Source organism: Myotis davidii, unplaced genomic scaffold (genome assembly GCF_000327345.1).
Source record: "Myotis davidii unplaced genomic scaffold, ASM32734v1 scaffold453, whole genome shotgun sequence".
NCBI classification, from domain to species: domain Eukaryota; kingdom Metazoa; phylum Chordata; class Mammalia; order Chiroptera; family Vespertilionidae; genus Myotis; species Myotis davidii.
The window spans coordinates 1,475,697-1,489,780 of record NW_006285234.1 but is presented as its reverse complement, the minus strand read 5'-3'; the positions used below and the strand labels follow the sequence as shown (position 1 = coordinate 1,489,780).

General features: G+C 51.3%; 1 protein-coding gene across 1 annotated transcript in view; it reads right to left on the bottom strand.

Annotated features, from left to right (window-relative positions):
- Positions 1-14,084, bottom strand: part of FA2H (fatty acid 2-hydroxylase) — a gene marked incomplete at its 5' end in the record, with an annotated part of 47,327 nt that overhangs the window by 17,673 nt on the left and 15,570 nt on the right. Inside the window, one exon of the mRNA XM_006755822.2 lies at positions 987-1,079. Coding sequence (XP_006755885.1) covers positions 987-1,079 — 93 coding nt within the window. The remainder of the gene's footprint in view (positions 1-986; positions 1,080-14,084) is intronic.

The following is a 14,084-nucleotide window of genomic DNA, read 5'->3' as shown; positions in this document are numbered from 1 at the left end:
CAGGCCCCTGGAAGGGGATGGGCATGGAACAACCTGTCCCAGCCCTTCCCACAGAGCACACACGCATGTCCTTGCTGTGGGCTGACGGCTCCCTCAAAGGCGATGCAATTCCCCTGCGACAGACACCATCCCCGGCAAACAATAAGCTTTCCGGAGGCCCCGCCCTTTCTCTGCTCACCTGTGTCCCTTGGGGATGCTTCTCGAAACTCCCCAAGTTGTGCTAACTGTTGACAGGGTCGGGGAGGGTCTGTCCTCCCACCAGACTGTGAGCTGCCTGGCTCAGGGGCCTGTCCTGCTTGTCTCTCACCTGGGGTCCAACACAGGCAGGGACACGTATGGGTAACCCACTTGTGTCTTTTCCAGGAAGAAATGGCAAAATGACATTGGGTCAGTCCTATGACCTAGGCTGGAGGGAAATGGCTCCTACATCTGGTTCCCTGCAGGCCCCCCAGGCCACGCTCCTTCTCCCCCTGCCCGCCACATAGAGAGGTTCCTTCCACCTGGGACCAACAAAGGGGGCCCCCGAGATGCTGGCCTCTGAACACCAAGGGAGGTTTGGTGTCGGGCTCTGCAGACGAACACCGCAGATAGTTCACTCTGCCCCCGCCGCCCCAGCAGGTCCCCCGGTGACCCTTGCGAGTGACTGCTGGTGCCTGGGCAGCTCTGCCTGGGCACCGGTCAAGCTGGCTGTCTGGGCCGGCTGACCCTGCACTGTGCCCTTCCCGGTGTCAGGGGTCCATGGGGACCCTCCCATGGGTGCTTGGGCTTGGCTCTGCACAAACCTCCTCGTGCACAGTTCTCCTGTGCCCGTGACAGCCTTGGTCACACGTGCTACCCAGGCGATGCTTGTACACAGTGGGCATCTGCTTCCCGGCCTCATCTTTCTGGGCAAGCGTCACAAATAACTACAGTCTTTGGCTCCACACACCCTCACCTCGACCATGGGAGCCCCCGATCACCATTCCACCCCATCTTGTGCCAGTTACCTTGTCCCAGTCTACCACTTTGAGCTTTGGCTCCATCGCTGGGTCTGTCTTCTGCGTGTCCGCAGAGACTGCAGCCCCGTTCTCCACGGAACCCTGGGGAGAGGAGGGACGCGGTGATTAGGTGATGACTCACAGTGGGTGAGGGCAGAGAGCTCAGCTGCCCCACGTTCAGGCAGCCAGGAGTGGGGAGAGCCTACGGTGGGGCAGGGTGGACGGAGACCAAGGATAGTATTGAGAACATTTTGAACACAGGTAGACAATGATGTGCGTGGTATTATTCTCTACATTTTTCTTCTCCTTAAAAAAAATTTTTTTCTGCAAAAACAAGAGGCAGAAAGATCCGGGTGTGGAGGTGGGGGTGGGGAGCAGCAGCAGAGAGACTGTAGGAAAATGAGCGATTAGTGGGAGTGTTCTGGGCAAGAAGGTCCCTGCCAGCCTTCCTCCTGTCCATGGCAGGTGTCAGGCAGAGGGAGTCACAGGAAATCACCGGCAGGCTCACTGTGCCACGCCCAGTGACTACCCTCCCTGGTAATGCCACAGAGCCCATGGGTCACAGGCTGGGCCAGCTAGGTCCATGTGCCCACAGGAAAGAGAGGCAGCCGAGAGCGAGGGAGACGGCCCCTCCAGGAACTCCCATGTGTGGGTCAGTAGCCACACACGGCAAAACTGGCGGAGGAGAGCCCAAATGGGCTCAAGGTTAAATCGCAGCGGCGAAGAGGCAAAGTCAGAAGGTAATAGAATGCGCTAGGAAAATCACATGGTCCCAGCTGGCTCTGATGTCACCGGGTGAGGCTGGAGAGGGCAGGCTGGCACGTAGCTAAAACTCATGCTTCGTCGCAGGAAGGGTGGGGAGACCATTTGCTGGGGGCCTGCCCTCTGAGTCCCTGTGACTGAAGGACACCGTGGTGCTGATGGCCATGGACGAGGCCCTGGAAGCTGAATATCGGCAAGAACCCAGGAGCAGCCAGTTGGGGTATCTATTGTCATGATTCTTATATTTTTGCTTCCAGATGAACCAAGAGAACCTGATGGTGACAGTGATACTGGCATTTTCTAGGGAAACTCATCAGTAACCCAAATCAAGGCAGCTTGCATGGTCTTGCCTTGGTCTGGTATTATTTTTACTTTTAATCCTCACCTGAGAATATTTTTTTCATTGCTTTTCAGAGAGTAGTAGGGAGGGAGGAAGAAGCAGGGGGGTGATGAAGACACATCTACTGGTTGCCTCCTGAGCATGCCCCAGTCAGGGGCAGGGAGTGGACCTGCAACCCAGGTACGTGCCCTTGACTAGGAATCAAACCGAGACCCTTCAGTTCTTGGGATGACGCTCTAACCACTTTGCAACATTGGCCAGGGCTATCTCAGTATTTTTCGTCTGTGTCCCTGTGCTAATAATTGCATTCTTTAAAAAAAGTATCTCTGATGATCTCTTAAGGACAAAGAAGAGTGAACTTTATAGCATATCATACAATGAAACTACCTCAGCGTCCAAAATAAATGTCTTATAATAATCCTGCCACTTCTAGTTCTGTCCCACCCTCAAAATACCCCAGGGTGCCCCCAATCACTGAGTTCTTGATTCTCCTTCCCTTCTGAATAGTTATTTTCCCCTTTCTTAAGTTGGGTGATCCAACCCTTCTGTGCCCACAACCCCACTTACTGTAACTCCACCATCTCAATAAGGCAGAAGGCTCACTTTGGGGCTTGCAGGGAAGGGGTCCTCACGTGCCTTATCTTTTCATGGTTTTGTCTGTGCTACACTTTCCAGACACCCCTGAGTGGCAGACACAGAGCTGTTTGGGGTACATCCACCTAAACAAATCCCTGGAAGCAGCAGAAAAGGTGGTCGCCTCTGGCACGGGGCACAGCACCCATCCGTGCAGCCCACTCATCCGCTCCCTCCAGTCTGTTTTCTGAGAGCATTAGTCCTTGGCTCGGCTGGCGGCCTCGGGTTTCCAGGGACCACTCCTGGTTCTTTCCCTCTAGGACAGCGGTTCTCAACCTGTGGGTCGCGTCCCCTTTGGGGGTCGAATGACCCTTTCACAGGGGTCGCCTAAGACCATCAGAAAACACATATATAATTACATATTGTTTTTGTGATTAATCACTAGGCTTTAATTATGTTCAATTTGAAACAATGAAAATACATCCTGTATATCAGATATTTACATTATGATTCATAACAGCAGCAAAATTACAGTGATGAAGTAGCAACGAAAATAATTTTATGGCTGGGGGTGACCACAACATGAGGAACCGTATTAAAGGGTCGCGGCATTAGGAAGGTTGAGAACCACTGCTCTAGGACCACACAGGCACTTTCTCCCTCATCTGCAGGACTGTACATATTTGTGGGCAGCCGAGACCCCCACCCTCTGCCATCTGCTTTTCCCCAAGACTCTGTTAGGACATACCAGGGTCTCTAAGCACAGTGGGTGGTCCACGTTCCTCTTCCAAAGCAGGTGTGACCAGCGGGTGTGATGGGACCAGTGCTAGATGGGCGCGCCTCCCTTCCATGAAAGGCCACATTTCAGGCCATGGGAACTGAGCTCCCATTGGCTCTCTTAGCACATGGCCAGCTGAAGCTTACTTCATGGACGGCTGCTGCTGTGTGCCCCTGGAGGGCCTGCTCCCAGGAGGGCCACAAAAGATGTGCGAGGAAGATTGGGACACCCAGATGGTGATGAACGGGAGGCAGTGGCCCCTGGGAAGCAGAGAAAGCCTGAGAAATGGGATCAGCAAGGGGGGTTTGCAGGGACAGGAAGCCCGGCTCCCTGTAGCCTCCTCTATGTAAAGTCTTTCCCCTGCATTTCCAAACGCCTTTCCTGTTAAGCCTTTGGATTAACTGCAACATTTCCCTCTAGCCAGCAGCCAAGGTTTTCCACCTTCTAAACATGCCTTGCATTTATTTCCCTTCTCAGATGTCACCCTGTCCAGGATGATGACAGCGGTTTTGGGCACATCCCCAATATTCACGGATGCTTACTCTGCATCCAGCCCTTTAATCTTCAGAACAACTGTCTGAAGGAGGCAAGATTATTACCCTTGAGAGATGAGGAGACCTACGCCTGGGGCAGAGCCATAGCTAGTGAGAGCTTAGACTCCAGAATATTCTCTCGACCACTGTGCACTTCTTCCCGAGCGCTGCTGGCCAGACACATCTCTTTATTTTCCAACTTCCAGAAAATCATACTCTCCACGTGTCTCATGGCGACAGTTGGTGTTTATGATTTCCTGCCTCTTGTCATCTTTGGACGTTTGGGTAGTTATCCCGTTTGTCCAATGGCATTACGGATTCCAATAGGGTGGGAAACCACTGTGTCCTTTTCCCAGGTGCCTAGAAGGGGCTCCTGATGCTATGAAATGCTCCATTCATTTTCCCCGAGTGGACCATGTTTCAGTGATAGCCAGCGACTCCTGCAGTGCTGTGGGCTGGGCGGCTGGCGCTTGGCCCTTCTTGGAAATAGAAAACAAATGGGTGGGCGCTTTTGCTTAGAGGAGAGTGGTGGCCCAGGATACTGAACACGCCGACTTAGAACATCCCTCTGGGCTGGAGAGGACAGTGTCCAGGAACAAGGGTCAAAATTCCAATAATTTGGGCCATATATTCTCAGTGCCCTTTGGCCGAGTCCCCAGAACAGGCATGAGCAGGACGAAAAGTACGTTAGACTGATACGCGATTGCAGGCATTTTATTTTGCCAAATAAAAATATTTCCTAATTACCATCAGCAGCATTTCATGAAAGAAAGGAAATTTCACCCTGGCCAGTGTGGCTCGTTTGGTTGGAGGGCTGTCCTGTACAATGAAAGGTTGTGGGTTTGATTTGTGGTAGGGCACATACCTAAGTTTTGGGTTCGATCCCTGGTTGGGGGGTGTATAGGAAGCAACCTGTTGATGTCTGTCTGTCTGTCTCTCTCTCAACATCAGTGAAAAATGTCTTAGGGTGAGGATTAAAAAAAATAAAAGGGAATTTTAATACCAAATAGGTAGGAAACGCATACTTTCAGAGTAAAAGTTGGTCCTTCCCAAGGAAGGGCAGTTGGCAACCCTACATTGACATTTTATTTTTTAAAAGATTCTACTTAAAAATATTAATGTAAAAGAATTACACTCTAACATTTTCTTCTGTGACTCTAAGTTGTACATAATTGTTTATTTTTGGTTCCAGGTGGTTGGAGTTCTCTGGCGCATCTTTCATCTCTAATCTAGGGGTAACAGAAAGTAGATCAAACGTTCCCTTTGTTCCAGTTCTAAGGTTTTACTTTAAAAATGAGTAAAAATCCAGCTTAGCAGAGAGATGTTGGCTAAAAAATGGAAACAATACTTTTGAGGTTTTTTTCCTTCAACTGGAAAGTTTCCAGGCGGTGTGAGGGACATACGTGGAGGACGGGGGGCGGCTCGCAGGCTGCCATTCCCAGCACAGAGCAGTCAGGGATGCTCTCAAGACAGTTGTCACTTGCTTTTTAAAAATATTTTTTTTAAATATATGTTCATTTATTTCAGAGAGGAAGGGAGAGGGAGAGAGAGAGAGAAAAAAACATCAATGATGAGAGAGAATCATTAATAGGCTGTCTCCTGCACGCCCCCAACTGGGGATCGAAACCTGGGCATGTGCCCTGCCTGGGAATCAAACCGTGACCTTCTGGTCCAGAAGTTAACCACTGACCTTTGCCGACTGGACACCAATCCCCTATTGATGAACACTTAGGCTGTTTCATTTCCCCTCTGTAATGAACCATGTGCAAGTAAACATTCTCACACAAACATTTTTGTGTATTTGTGGACCAACACCATTGGGGCTCTGCCCCCCGAGGAACAGAGGGGAGGAAGAGAGGCAAGTCGGGGTCACTTTCTCCCGTCCTTCTCCTCCCTCCTGCTGCTGCCCCGGTTTAATCACAATTTAAAAGTCCTGGAGCCACCAGGCAGTAATGTCATGGGTGACAGCCTTTTGGCAAATAAATCCCCAGACTGACCATATAAACAAGGTGCTTTTGGGGTGGCCTCATGGGGACTACACCCCGCCCTGGCAGAAGCCCAGGCTGTTCGTCATATGATTGCACACACCTCCAGTGCAGGAGGAGACTTCAAGGAGAGCCAGAGCAGGCAGCACGCCCGTGCTGCCATTAGCAGGTACCAGGAAGTGTCCTCTGACGCATCTTCCATTGACTATTTTTCTTGCGTCTAGTTGTGAGCTTTCCAAAGGCCCAACCACCCTCCCCCCATGCAAACGGGACAAAGACCCTCCTGAAGAAGGTCTCCCATTCCCACTCAGGGGCTGCTCATCTCTGGACCTGGCGTCTCAGGAACCAAGTCCTCCTGGAAGTCGCAGGATCTGGGCCACGTTTTCCAGGCCTCTACACCCCAGTGTTTATTTTATAGTTGAGCCAGGCTCACCCTTGAATTCCACAAGCAAACACCATGCATGAATCAGACGTGTGTAAAGGTCATTCCTGGGAACCAGGGTACTACTCCAACTTTAAACTTGGAAAAGAGTTTCTTGGAAACTTCCACAATGCATTATTTAAAAGACTCTCCTGACCCTGGAAGCAAGCCACAGGGAGCTTTAAAACCCAGAAAGTATCAGAAAGCGAAGACGACGTGTGCTCTTTTCCAGTATTTGAGAATCAATCCGGGTGATGCCTTCAGATGAATAAGTCTCACGTGGTGAGGGAAGTGAATACTCCTGTGGTCAGACACACTGGCTTTCACAGGAATGGCCAGCCCAAGTGTTCATGGGTGTGGGTGCAGGTGGGGTGTCCAACCCACCTGTGTCAGGCGGCAGTTTTCTTAGAGCAGCGCTTCTCAACCTTTGGTTCGTGACCCCTTTGGCGGTCAAACGACCCTTTCACAGGGGTCTCCTAAGACCATCCTGCATATCAGATATTTACATTACAATTCATAACAGAAGCAACATTACAGTTATGAAGTAGCAATGAAAATAATTTTATGGTTGGGTCACAACATGAGGGACTGTATTTAAAGGGCCAGAAGGTTGAGAACCACTGTCTTAGAGGGTTCTCAACCTCTACAGAAGCTTGTTCTGGGGCAAAAAACAAAACAAAACAAAAACAACAAAAATGAAAAAACAGAGATGAAGACCCCTGGCCCCTCTGGCCCTTCCACTCTGGGAAGCAAGGCTGGGACTTGGCTCAGAGCCCTTGCGTGGTCTGGCCTGAAGCTGTTTGGAGGACTGTGGTGAGTCTCTAGGAGGATAGCGCTCAGGCTGAAAGCATCTTACGCATTTCGCTGGGAGTGTCTCCCAAGCTGGAATAGCAGCTCCGTGAGGGCAGAGGCCCCCTGAGAGGTCCCCAGGAGCTGCACAAGATCAGCACTCAAATACTTGCTGAATTATGATTAAGGAGCAGATGGTGGCCTGTTTAACCTCTGGGGACCCAGCCCCAGAGAGGACCCCAAAGTGTGGGCAGGACAGGCCAGAAGAGAGCTGCCGATGCCTGCGTGTACCAGGAGAGAGAGGGAGGTTGGGAAGCAGGCGCTGCCCATTCAGCACTGAGAACCACCAGACATGCTGGGCCACGAGGTGGGGGCAGCGAGGAAGGCATGCTGATCTCCTTAGGCACCCCCATCCCCACCCCAGCCACAGCCCAAGCCGCAGGGAGACAAGCCAGAGAGACAGGAACGCCAACTGTGGCCTCTCCTGCACAATGCCAGCGCCTGGCTGGTCACGTGGTATTATTTCCTCTCAGATGAGCCAAGGCCCTGCTCTCCTCTCGTGGAGATGGCTCTGCTAACACCACCGCCCCTTCTCCTGGCTCCGGCCCCCACACGCCTCTCTCACACTGCGTTCAGCACCCTCACACCCAAACTCAGAGCACCCAGGAGCTGTTCCCCGCCGGCTCCCTGAGGTCCAGCCAGTCCACGGAACACCCCTGTCACTCAGGGCCGCCTGAGTCAAGGGAAGAGTCCAAGGTCAGGGTCTAGTCTTAGACGCTGCAGTTCAGGACAAAGCTTCCGGCCAAGCTCCATTACCAACATGCTGCGCCCGAGGATCATCCTCTTGGAACGAGAAGGCGCTTCTCTCTGGCAGGGGCACCCCAAGTTCCTGCTCTGTCCCCAGAGGTTGGGCGGGTGACACCAATGAGTGAGGCAAGTGGGGCGTGGTGCCTAATGTGGACCCATTTTGTTTGCATAGCAAACATGTAGGCATAGTCTTCCTCTCCACAAGGAGAGATGCTCACATTCATTTTCCTTAACGCATGAGGCACCAAGAAACAAAAACAAACAAAACCACACAGTACTTTTTCTCTAGAGGTGTTGGTATAGAGAAACAAAGATGGAATCCCGGACTGCACCCACATGGGCCAGCCAGGCTGCAGGGTCAGCTGTACCCAGACGCTTGGGGGGTGGGGGTGGGGGGAGACAGGCCTGTACCAGGGGGACCAGAGCCCCAGCAAGGTCCAATGAAGGGGGACCCCAGACCTCCTCCTCCCTCCAGTCTAGCGGAGAGGATTGGCTTCAAGACAAGCAGGGGGCCAGGGAGCAGAAGTGGGTGGCGGCTGCTGGTTTTACTGGGTCTCGTCCCCTGGGGTGTCCGGAAAGGAGACAAAATCCACGAAGGGGAAGGAATCGCAGTGGAGACCAGGCCATGCTCCAAAGAAGTTACCTCCAGGGTCTCAGTTCCCAGTGAAGAGGCCTCCCCTCCAAATCCATCTGTGGAAGTCCTAGACCTCGAACCTCATGCCGTGACCTCGTTTGGAAATAGGGTCATTGTCGATGTAATTGGTTAGACGAGGGCATGAGGATGGGCCCTAACCCAGTGTGACTGGTGTCTGTATAAAAAGGGGACATGTAGACACAGACACACAGAGAAGGCATGTGAAGATGAAGACAGAGGTTGGTGATGCAGCCACAAGCCAAGAAACGCCAGGGATTTCTAGCAGAGCAGCCCAAGGAGCGGGGAGGGAGGGGAGAGGCCTGGAAGAGATCCTGGTTCGCAGCCCAGAGGAACCAACCCTGCCTACACCTTCGTCTCAGACTTCTCACCTCCAGACAGTGGCACACATTTCTGATGCCTAAGCTACCCAATTAGGGGCTCTTTGTTATGGCAGCCCTACCAACTAACCCAGGCCTGACCCAGTCTCCCCGGGGATTAAGACAGGGCCACAGAGGGAGAAGGAATTCAGCCATGGGAGGCGTCCAGGGAGACGTGGAGACAGGATTTCCTCTCCTCAGAGGCTGAGGGGTGTCAGAAACTGGGGCCTGCTCATCAGCACAGCCATCCTACCAGGCCTGCAGAGGCAGCTCCTGAAGGGGGGCATCCAGGACCCCCTCCCCAGCCCACTATCTCCTGACCTGGAGCCAAGGTGGCCTTGTCCCCCTTCTGCAGGGCCTGAGAAGTTCCTCCCCAGTTTTCCCCATGTGTGTGGGAGGCAGGCTGAACTGGGGGCGGAGGGGCGTCAGGCAAACCGCAACCCTCTTTAGCCTCCTGGCCTACTTTGTACCCCCTGGCTCCAGCCATGTGGCTCCTGGGACAAAGTGCCACCTCCCTGGTGAGTGTCATTATCACCCTGGCATCTCAATGATATCAACACAATTCTCCCTGAGGGGTCCCACAGATGGGGAAACTGAGGCACGGGGGACCAAGTCACTGATTCAAGGACTCTCAGATGATGGCTGGGAGAGCCAGACAGGAAGCGCCTTCCAGTGCTGTCCCTGCTGAGACCTCCTGCGCCCTCCGCCGCCCCCTCTGGAGGACCACCAGGTACTCCAAGCCCCAGGCCTGGACTCTGCCTTAGACCCCAGCCCCCCTCCAGTGCCCACACCCTGTGTCCCCACAGAGGGCTTGCTTGGAGGGTACATGAGGGGGAGAGAAAAGAGAAGAACAACAGAGAGCCTGCACTCTGCAAGGCAAACAAACAAGCGGACCACAGAGGCGGTGAAAGGAGGCAGTGTAATGTTGTTTGGGAGAGCCAGGGCTGGGCACCGAGGGATGGACAGATGGCCTTTTATGCCGAAGCCTGGGTTTGGCCTGAAAACCCCTTTTCTGAAATGAGATGGTGCCCCAGGCCCCGTGTCCAGCTGCCCCCAGCCATGGTGGCCCAGAGGAAGGCGGGGACTCTGGGTGTCCCCGACGCCTGGGTGGCACAGGACCTGGGCAGGTGGGAAGGAGCAGGAAGAGGATGGTGCTGGAGCCATAGCTGCCCCTAGAACCTTCCTTGGCCAGAAGCCTCTGTGTGAAGCCCACCGCTGAGGCCCCCACGGAGCAAACTCCTCAGAGCTGGCTGTTTTCCGCAGCCAGGAATTTGGGGTTCAATGAAGACAGCAAAGCTGCTTGCTTCCGTTTCCAATAAGCCGCCTGCTGCCTGACGAGGTCCAAATCAGAAGCCAGGCCCAGCCAGGTCCTGTGGCCTATCCCCGTGGTCGGCAAACTGCAGCTCGCGAGCCACATGCATAATTCTGTAAGTAATTTTTATAATTATGATGTAACTCTATCCTATCCTTAAAACATTTAAAATAAACCCTGTGCGCAAAACCAAAAGACAAAAGCCATATGCGGCAACTGACAAGCCACAGAGTCCCCAAAGCACAGCCACTCCTCACCTGCCCACCGTCGCTACAAGGCTCCTAGCTCCGCCAACCTCCATCCCAGTATCGTGGCCGGAAGAAGAGAGGCAAAGCGTGACCACCCTCTCCCACCCAGGGGATCCGGGAGCAGGACAAGAAGGCCAGTCTTGGGGCCCTGACCCCGGTTTGCCTTGGAACTGACATTGCTTCGACTCATGAAATGAGCCCCCCTGGATGACATCACCAGCAACTTGTCACCAGAAGTAGAAGCCAGCAGAGGTGGGGGATCCCGGACAGCAGAAAAGGGGGCCGGTCGATTGAAAATACATTATTACTCAAAACTCGCCAGAGTGTGACCACACGGTTTCAGACTGTTGATGTGATTCTCTCTCAGATCCTGCCATGGACCGGCCATCTGCATCCACACCAGTCCTTTCTTCTCCAGCCTCTAACCCAGCGGTTCTCAACCTGTGGGTCGCGACCCCTTCGGGTCGCCTAAGACCATCGGAAAACACATATATAATTACATATTGTTTTTGTGATTAATCACTGTGCTTTAATTATGTTCAGTTTGTAACAATGAAATTGGGGGTCACCACAACACCAGGAACTGTATGAAAGGGTCGCGGCATTAGGAAGGCTGAGAGCCACTGCTCTAACCTCACATGAGGGCACCATTTCCAGGAGGCCACCAGGGGCCAAGGGGACACATGGCTTTTTTTCCAATGAATGCCTGACTCTGGGATTTGGAGTAGCCTGAGCAGTCAATCCCATCTGGGAGCCCCGGGTTGGGGGGTGACCTGGGCTTGGTCTGGTGGACACGGGGAGCTCTCTGGGGCTCACCTCCTGGGTCCTGCCTTCCTGTCCCACCTGGCAATGCAGTGATAGGAGGGACTGGACCAGAGTTTCAATGCTGATGAGCAGCCCCCGCAGCATGCAGGAAACGAGTTCCTCAGGATTGATCCTTTTGTAGAATCGATGGGGCATTTCCAGATAGTGGTCTCTCAGGACTTAGACCTCAAGGCACTACAGGTAGGCTTATGGAATGTGCTATCCATAGGAAAGGACACTTAAGCCACCTCAAATAGATGGTCTCTTCCCTGACCCAGCCTTCATAATAAAACACATTTCAGGTCGATCACATAACACTCCAATTTGGAAGAATTACCCTCAAAATACTGTATTTTTGTTGTTCTTTAAAGGAAAAACAAGACCACTGATTGACAAATGACCTCATATGCCACTATTCCAGAAACAGTATTCCTAAATTTTCCTTTTATACTCTCATAACTTAAAAAAGAAAAATGATTGTTCTCATCATTGTTTACAAAATGACAAATGACTATATACTCAAAAACAATAACAAAAACAATAATAACAACAAAGACAACCTGTCCTACACCTACTAATACTGATTCAGAAACATGGATTCAATCAATTTTCCCTCCCCCTGCCAAGACATGGAATTTTCTCCCATTAATAGTTGAGGATGGCCAAAACCGGTTTGGGTCAGTGGATAGAGCGTCGGCCTGCGGACTGAAGAGTCCCGGGTTCGATTCCGGTCAAGGGCATGTACCTTGGTTGCGGGCACATCCCCAGTGGGAGATGTGCAGGAGGCGGCTGATCGATGTTTCTCTCTCATCGATGTTTCTAACTCTCTATCTCTCTCCCTTCCTCTCTGTAAAAAATCAATAAAATTTATTTTTTAAAAGAATAGTTGAGGATGGAGCCCTGGCCAGTGGCTCAGTTGGTTGGAGTGTCGTCTGCACACTGAAATGTAACAGGTTTGATTCCCAGTCAGGGCACATACCCAGGTTGTGGGTTCAATCCCCAGTCAAGGCATGTACGGGAGGTTGATCAAGGGTTCTCTCTAACATTGATGTTCCACCCCCCCCCCGCACTCTGTCAAAGCAATAAAAATTTAAAAATCATCAGGTGAGGATTGAAAAAGAAATAGTTGGGGGTGTTTCTGCTCATAGCGGTTGACTGGCTGGCCTCAGTGCATGGTTAGTTCTAGAAGACAAAACGGCTGGACTCTAAGCCTGTGCCTTGCTTTCCACTCTTATTTAACCTGACAAACTTCCACACCCATTGCCCATTTCTTAAACTAGCCAAGTCTACACAGTTAGCCCTAAAACTGGTGTCTCCTGTGAGCTTTTGCCAAGAGCAGGGGTTGGGAATGTCCAGCCCACAAAATCATTTGGTCTGGCCCTGACAAGGCACTGCAGGCGGGACTCAAAATTCAATAAATCTAGGAGCTTTATTTCATTGCCACATAAATTTATATTCAGTGAATTATATTAAGCGAATGATGTTATAAATATCTAAATGGTCCTTGGCAGAACAAAGGTTCCCCACTCCTGGCCTATCCCCATGTTTGATCCTCATTCAACCCCATGTTTATACTTGTCACTGTAAAAAGCATTGGCTCCAGGGAATGATGTCCTTGAACAAACCCAGGACAAGTGTCCTTCCGGGTGGTCAGAGGTCACTTGGTCTGGCCCTGCCAAGGCAATGGCAGATGGGACTGGAAATTCAATAAATCTAAGAGCTTTTTTCACAGCAACATAAATTTATATTAAGTGAATTATATTAAGCGAATGATGTTATAAATATCCAAATGGTCCTTGGCAGAACAAAGGTTCCCCACCCCTGGCCTATCCCCATGTTTGATCCTCATTCAACCCCATGTTTATACTTGTCACTGTAATAAGCCTCGGGTCCAGGGAATGATGTCCTTGAACAAACGCAGGACAAGTGTCCTTCTGGGTGGTCAGAGCCCTCTCTGACATGGCCACAGGTCAGGGACATCACTGAGCACACCATCTGGTGCGGGCAAGCAGAGAGGAAGAGAAGGAGCCAGTGTGAATGACATCAATGTCGTGAATGACCCAGGGACACCAGCCTCCGGGACCAGAGCCACCCAATGAGGATGCGTTATTCCAGAGAGAAATGCTTTGTGACCCTGGGCCACGGCTCTAGACCATCACTGTGCAACAGAACTCCCTGCAATGATGGGCATGTTCTTATCTGTGCTGCCCAATAGAGTAGTCACTTGTCACGTGTGTCTACTGAGCGCTTGGAATGTGGCTAGTACAGTGATGGCGAACATTTTGAGCTCGGCGTGTCAGCATTTTGAAAAACCCTAACTTAACTCTGGTGCCGTGTCACATATAGAAATTTTTTGATATTTGCAACCATAGTAAAACAAAGACTTAGATTTTTGATATTTATTTTATATATTTAAATGCCATTTAACAAAGAAAAATCCACCAAAAAAATGAGCTCGCGTGTCATCTTTGACACACGTGTCATAGGTTCGCCATCACTGGGCTAGTATGACAGAGGAACTGAACTTTATTTTATTTAACTTAAATTGAATTTAAATAGCTGCATGTTTCTAGTGGCTACCATATTGGAAACCATAGTTTTGTCTAGACTCATATATTCAACCCCTATTTGAAATCTCTACTTGGGTGTTTCATTGTATCTCAAACCTAATGTGGCTGCAGCAAACATTGCCCCATTCCAAACCTGGGCTCCCAACCCAGTATTCATCATTTCCGTAAATCAGC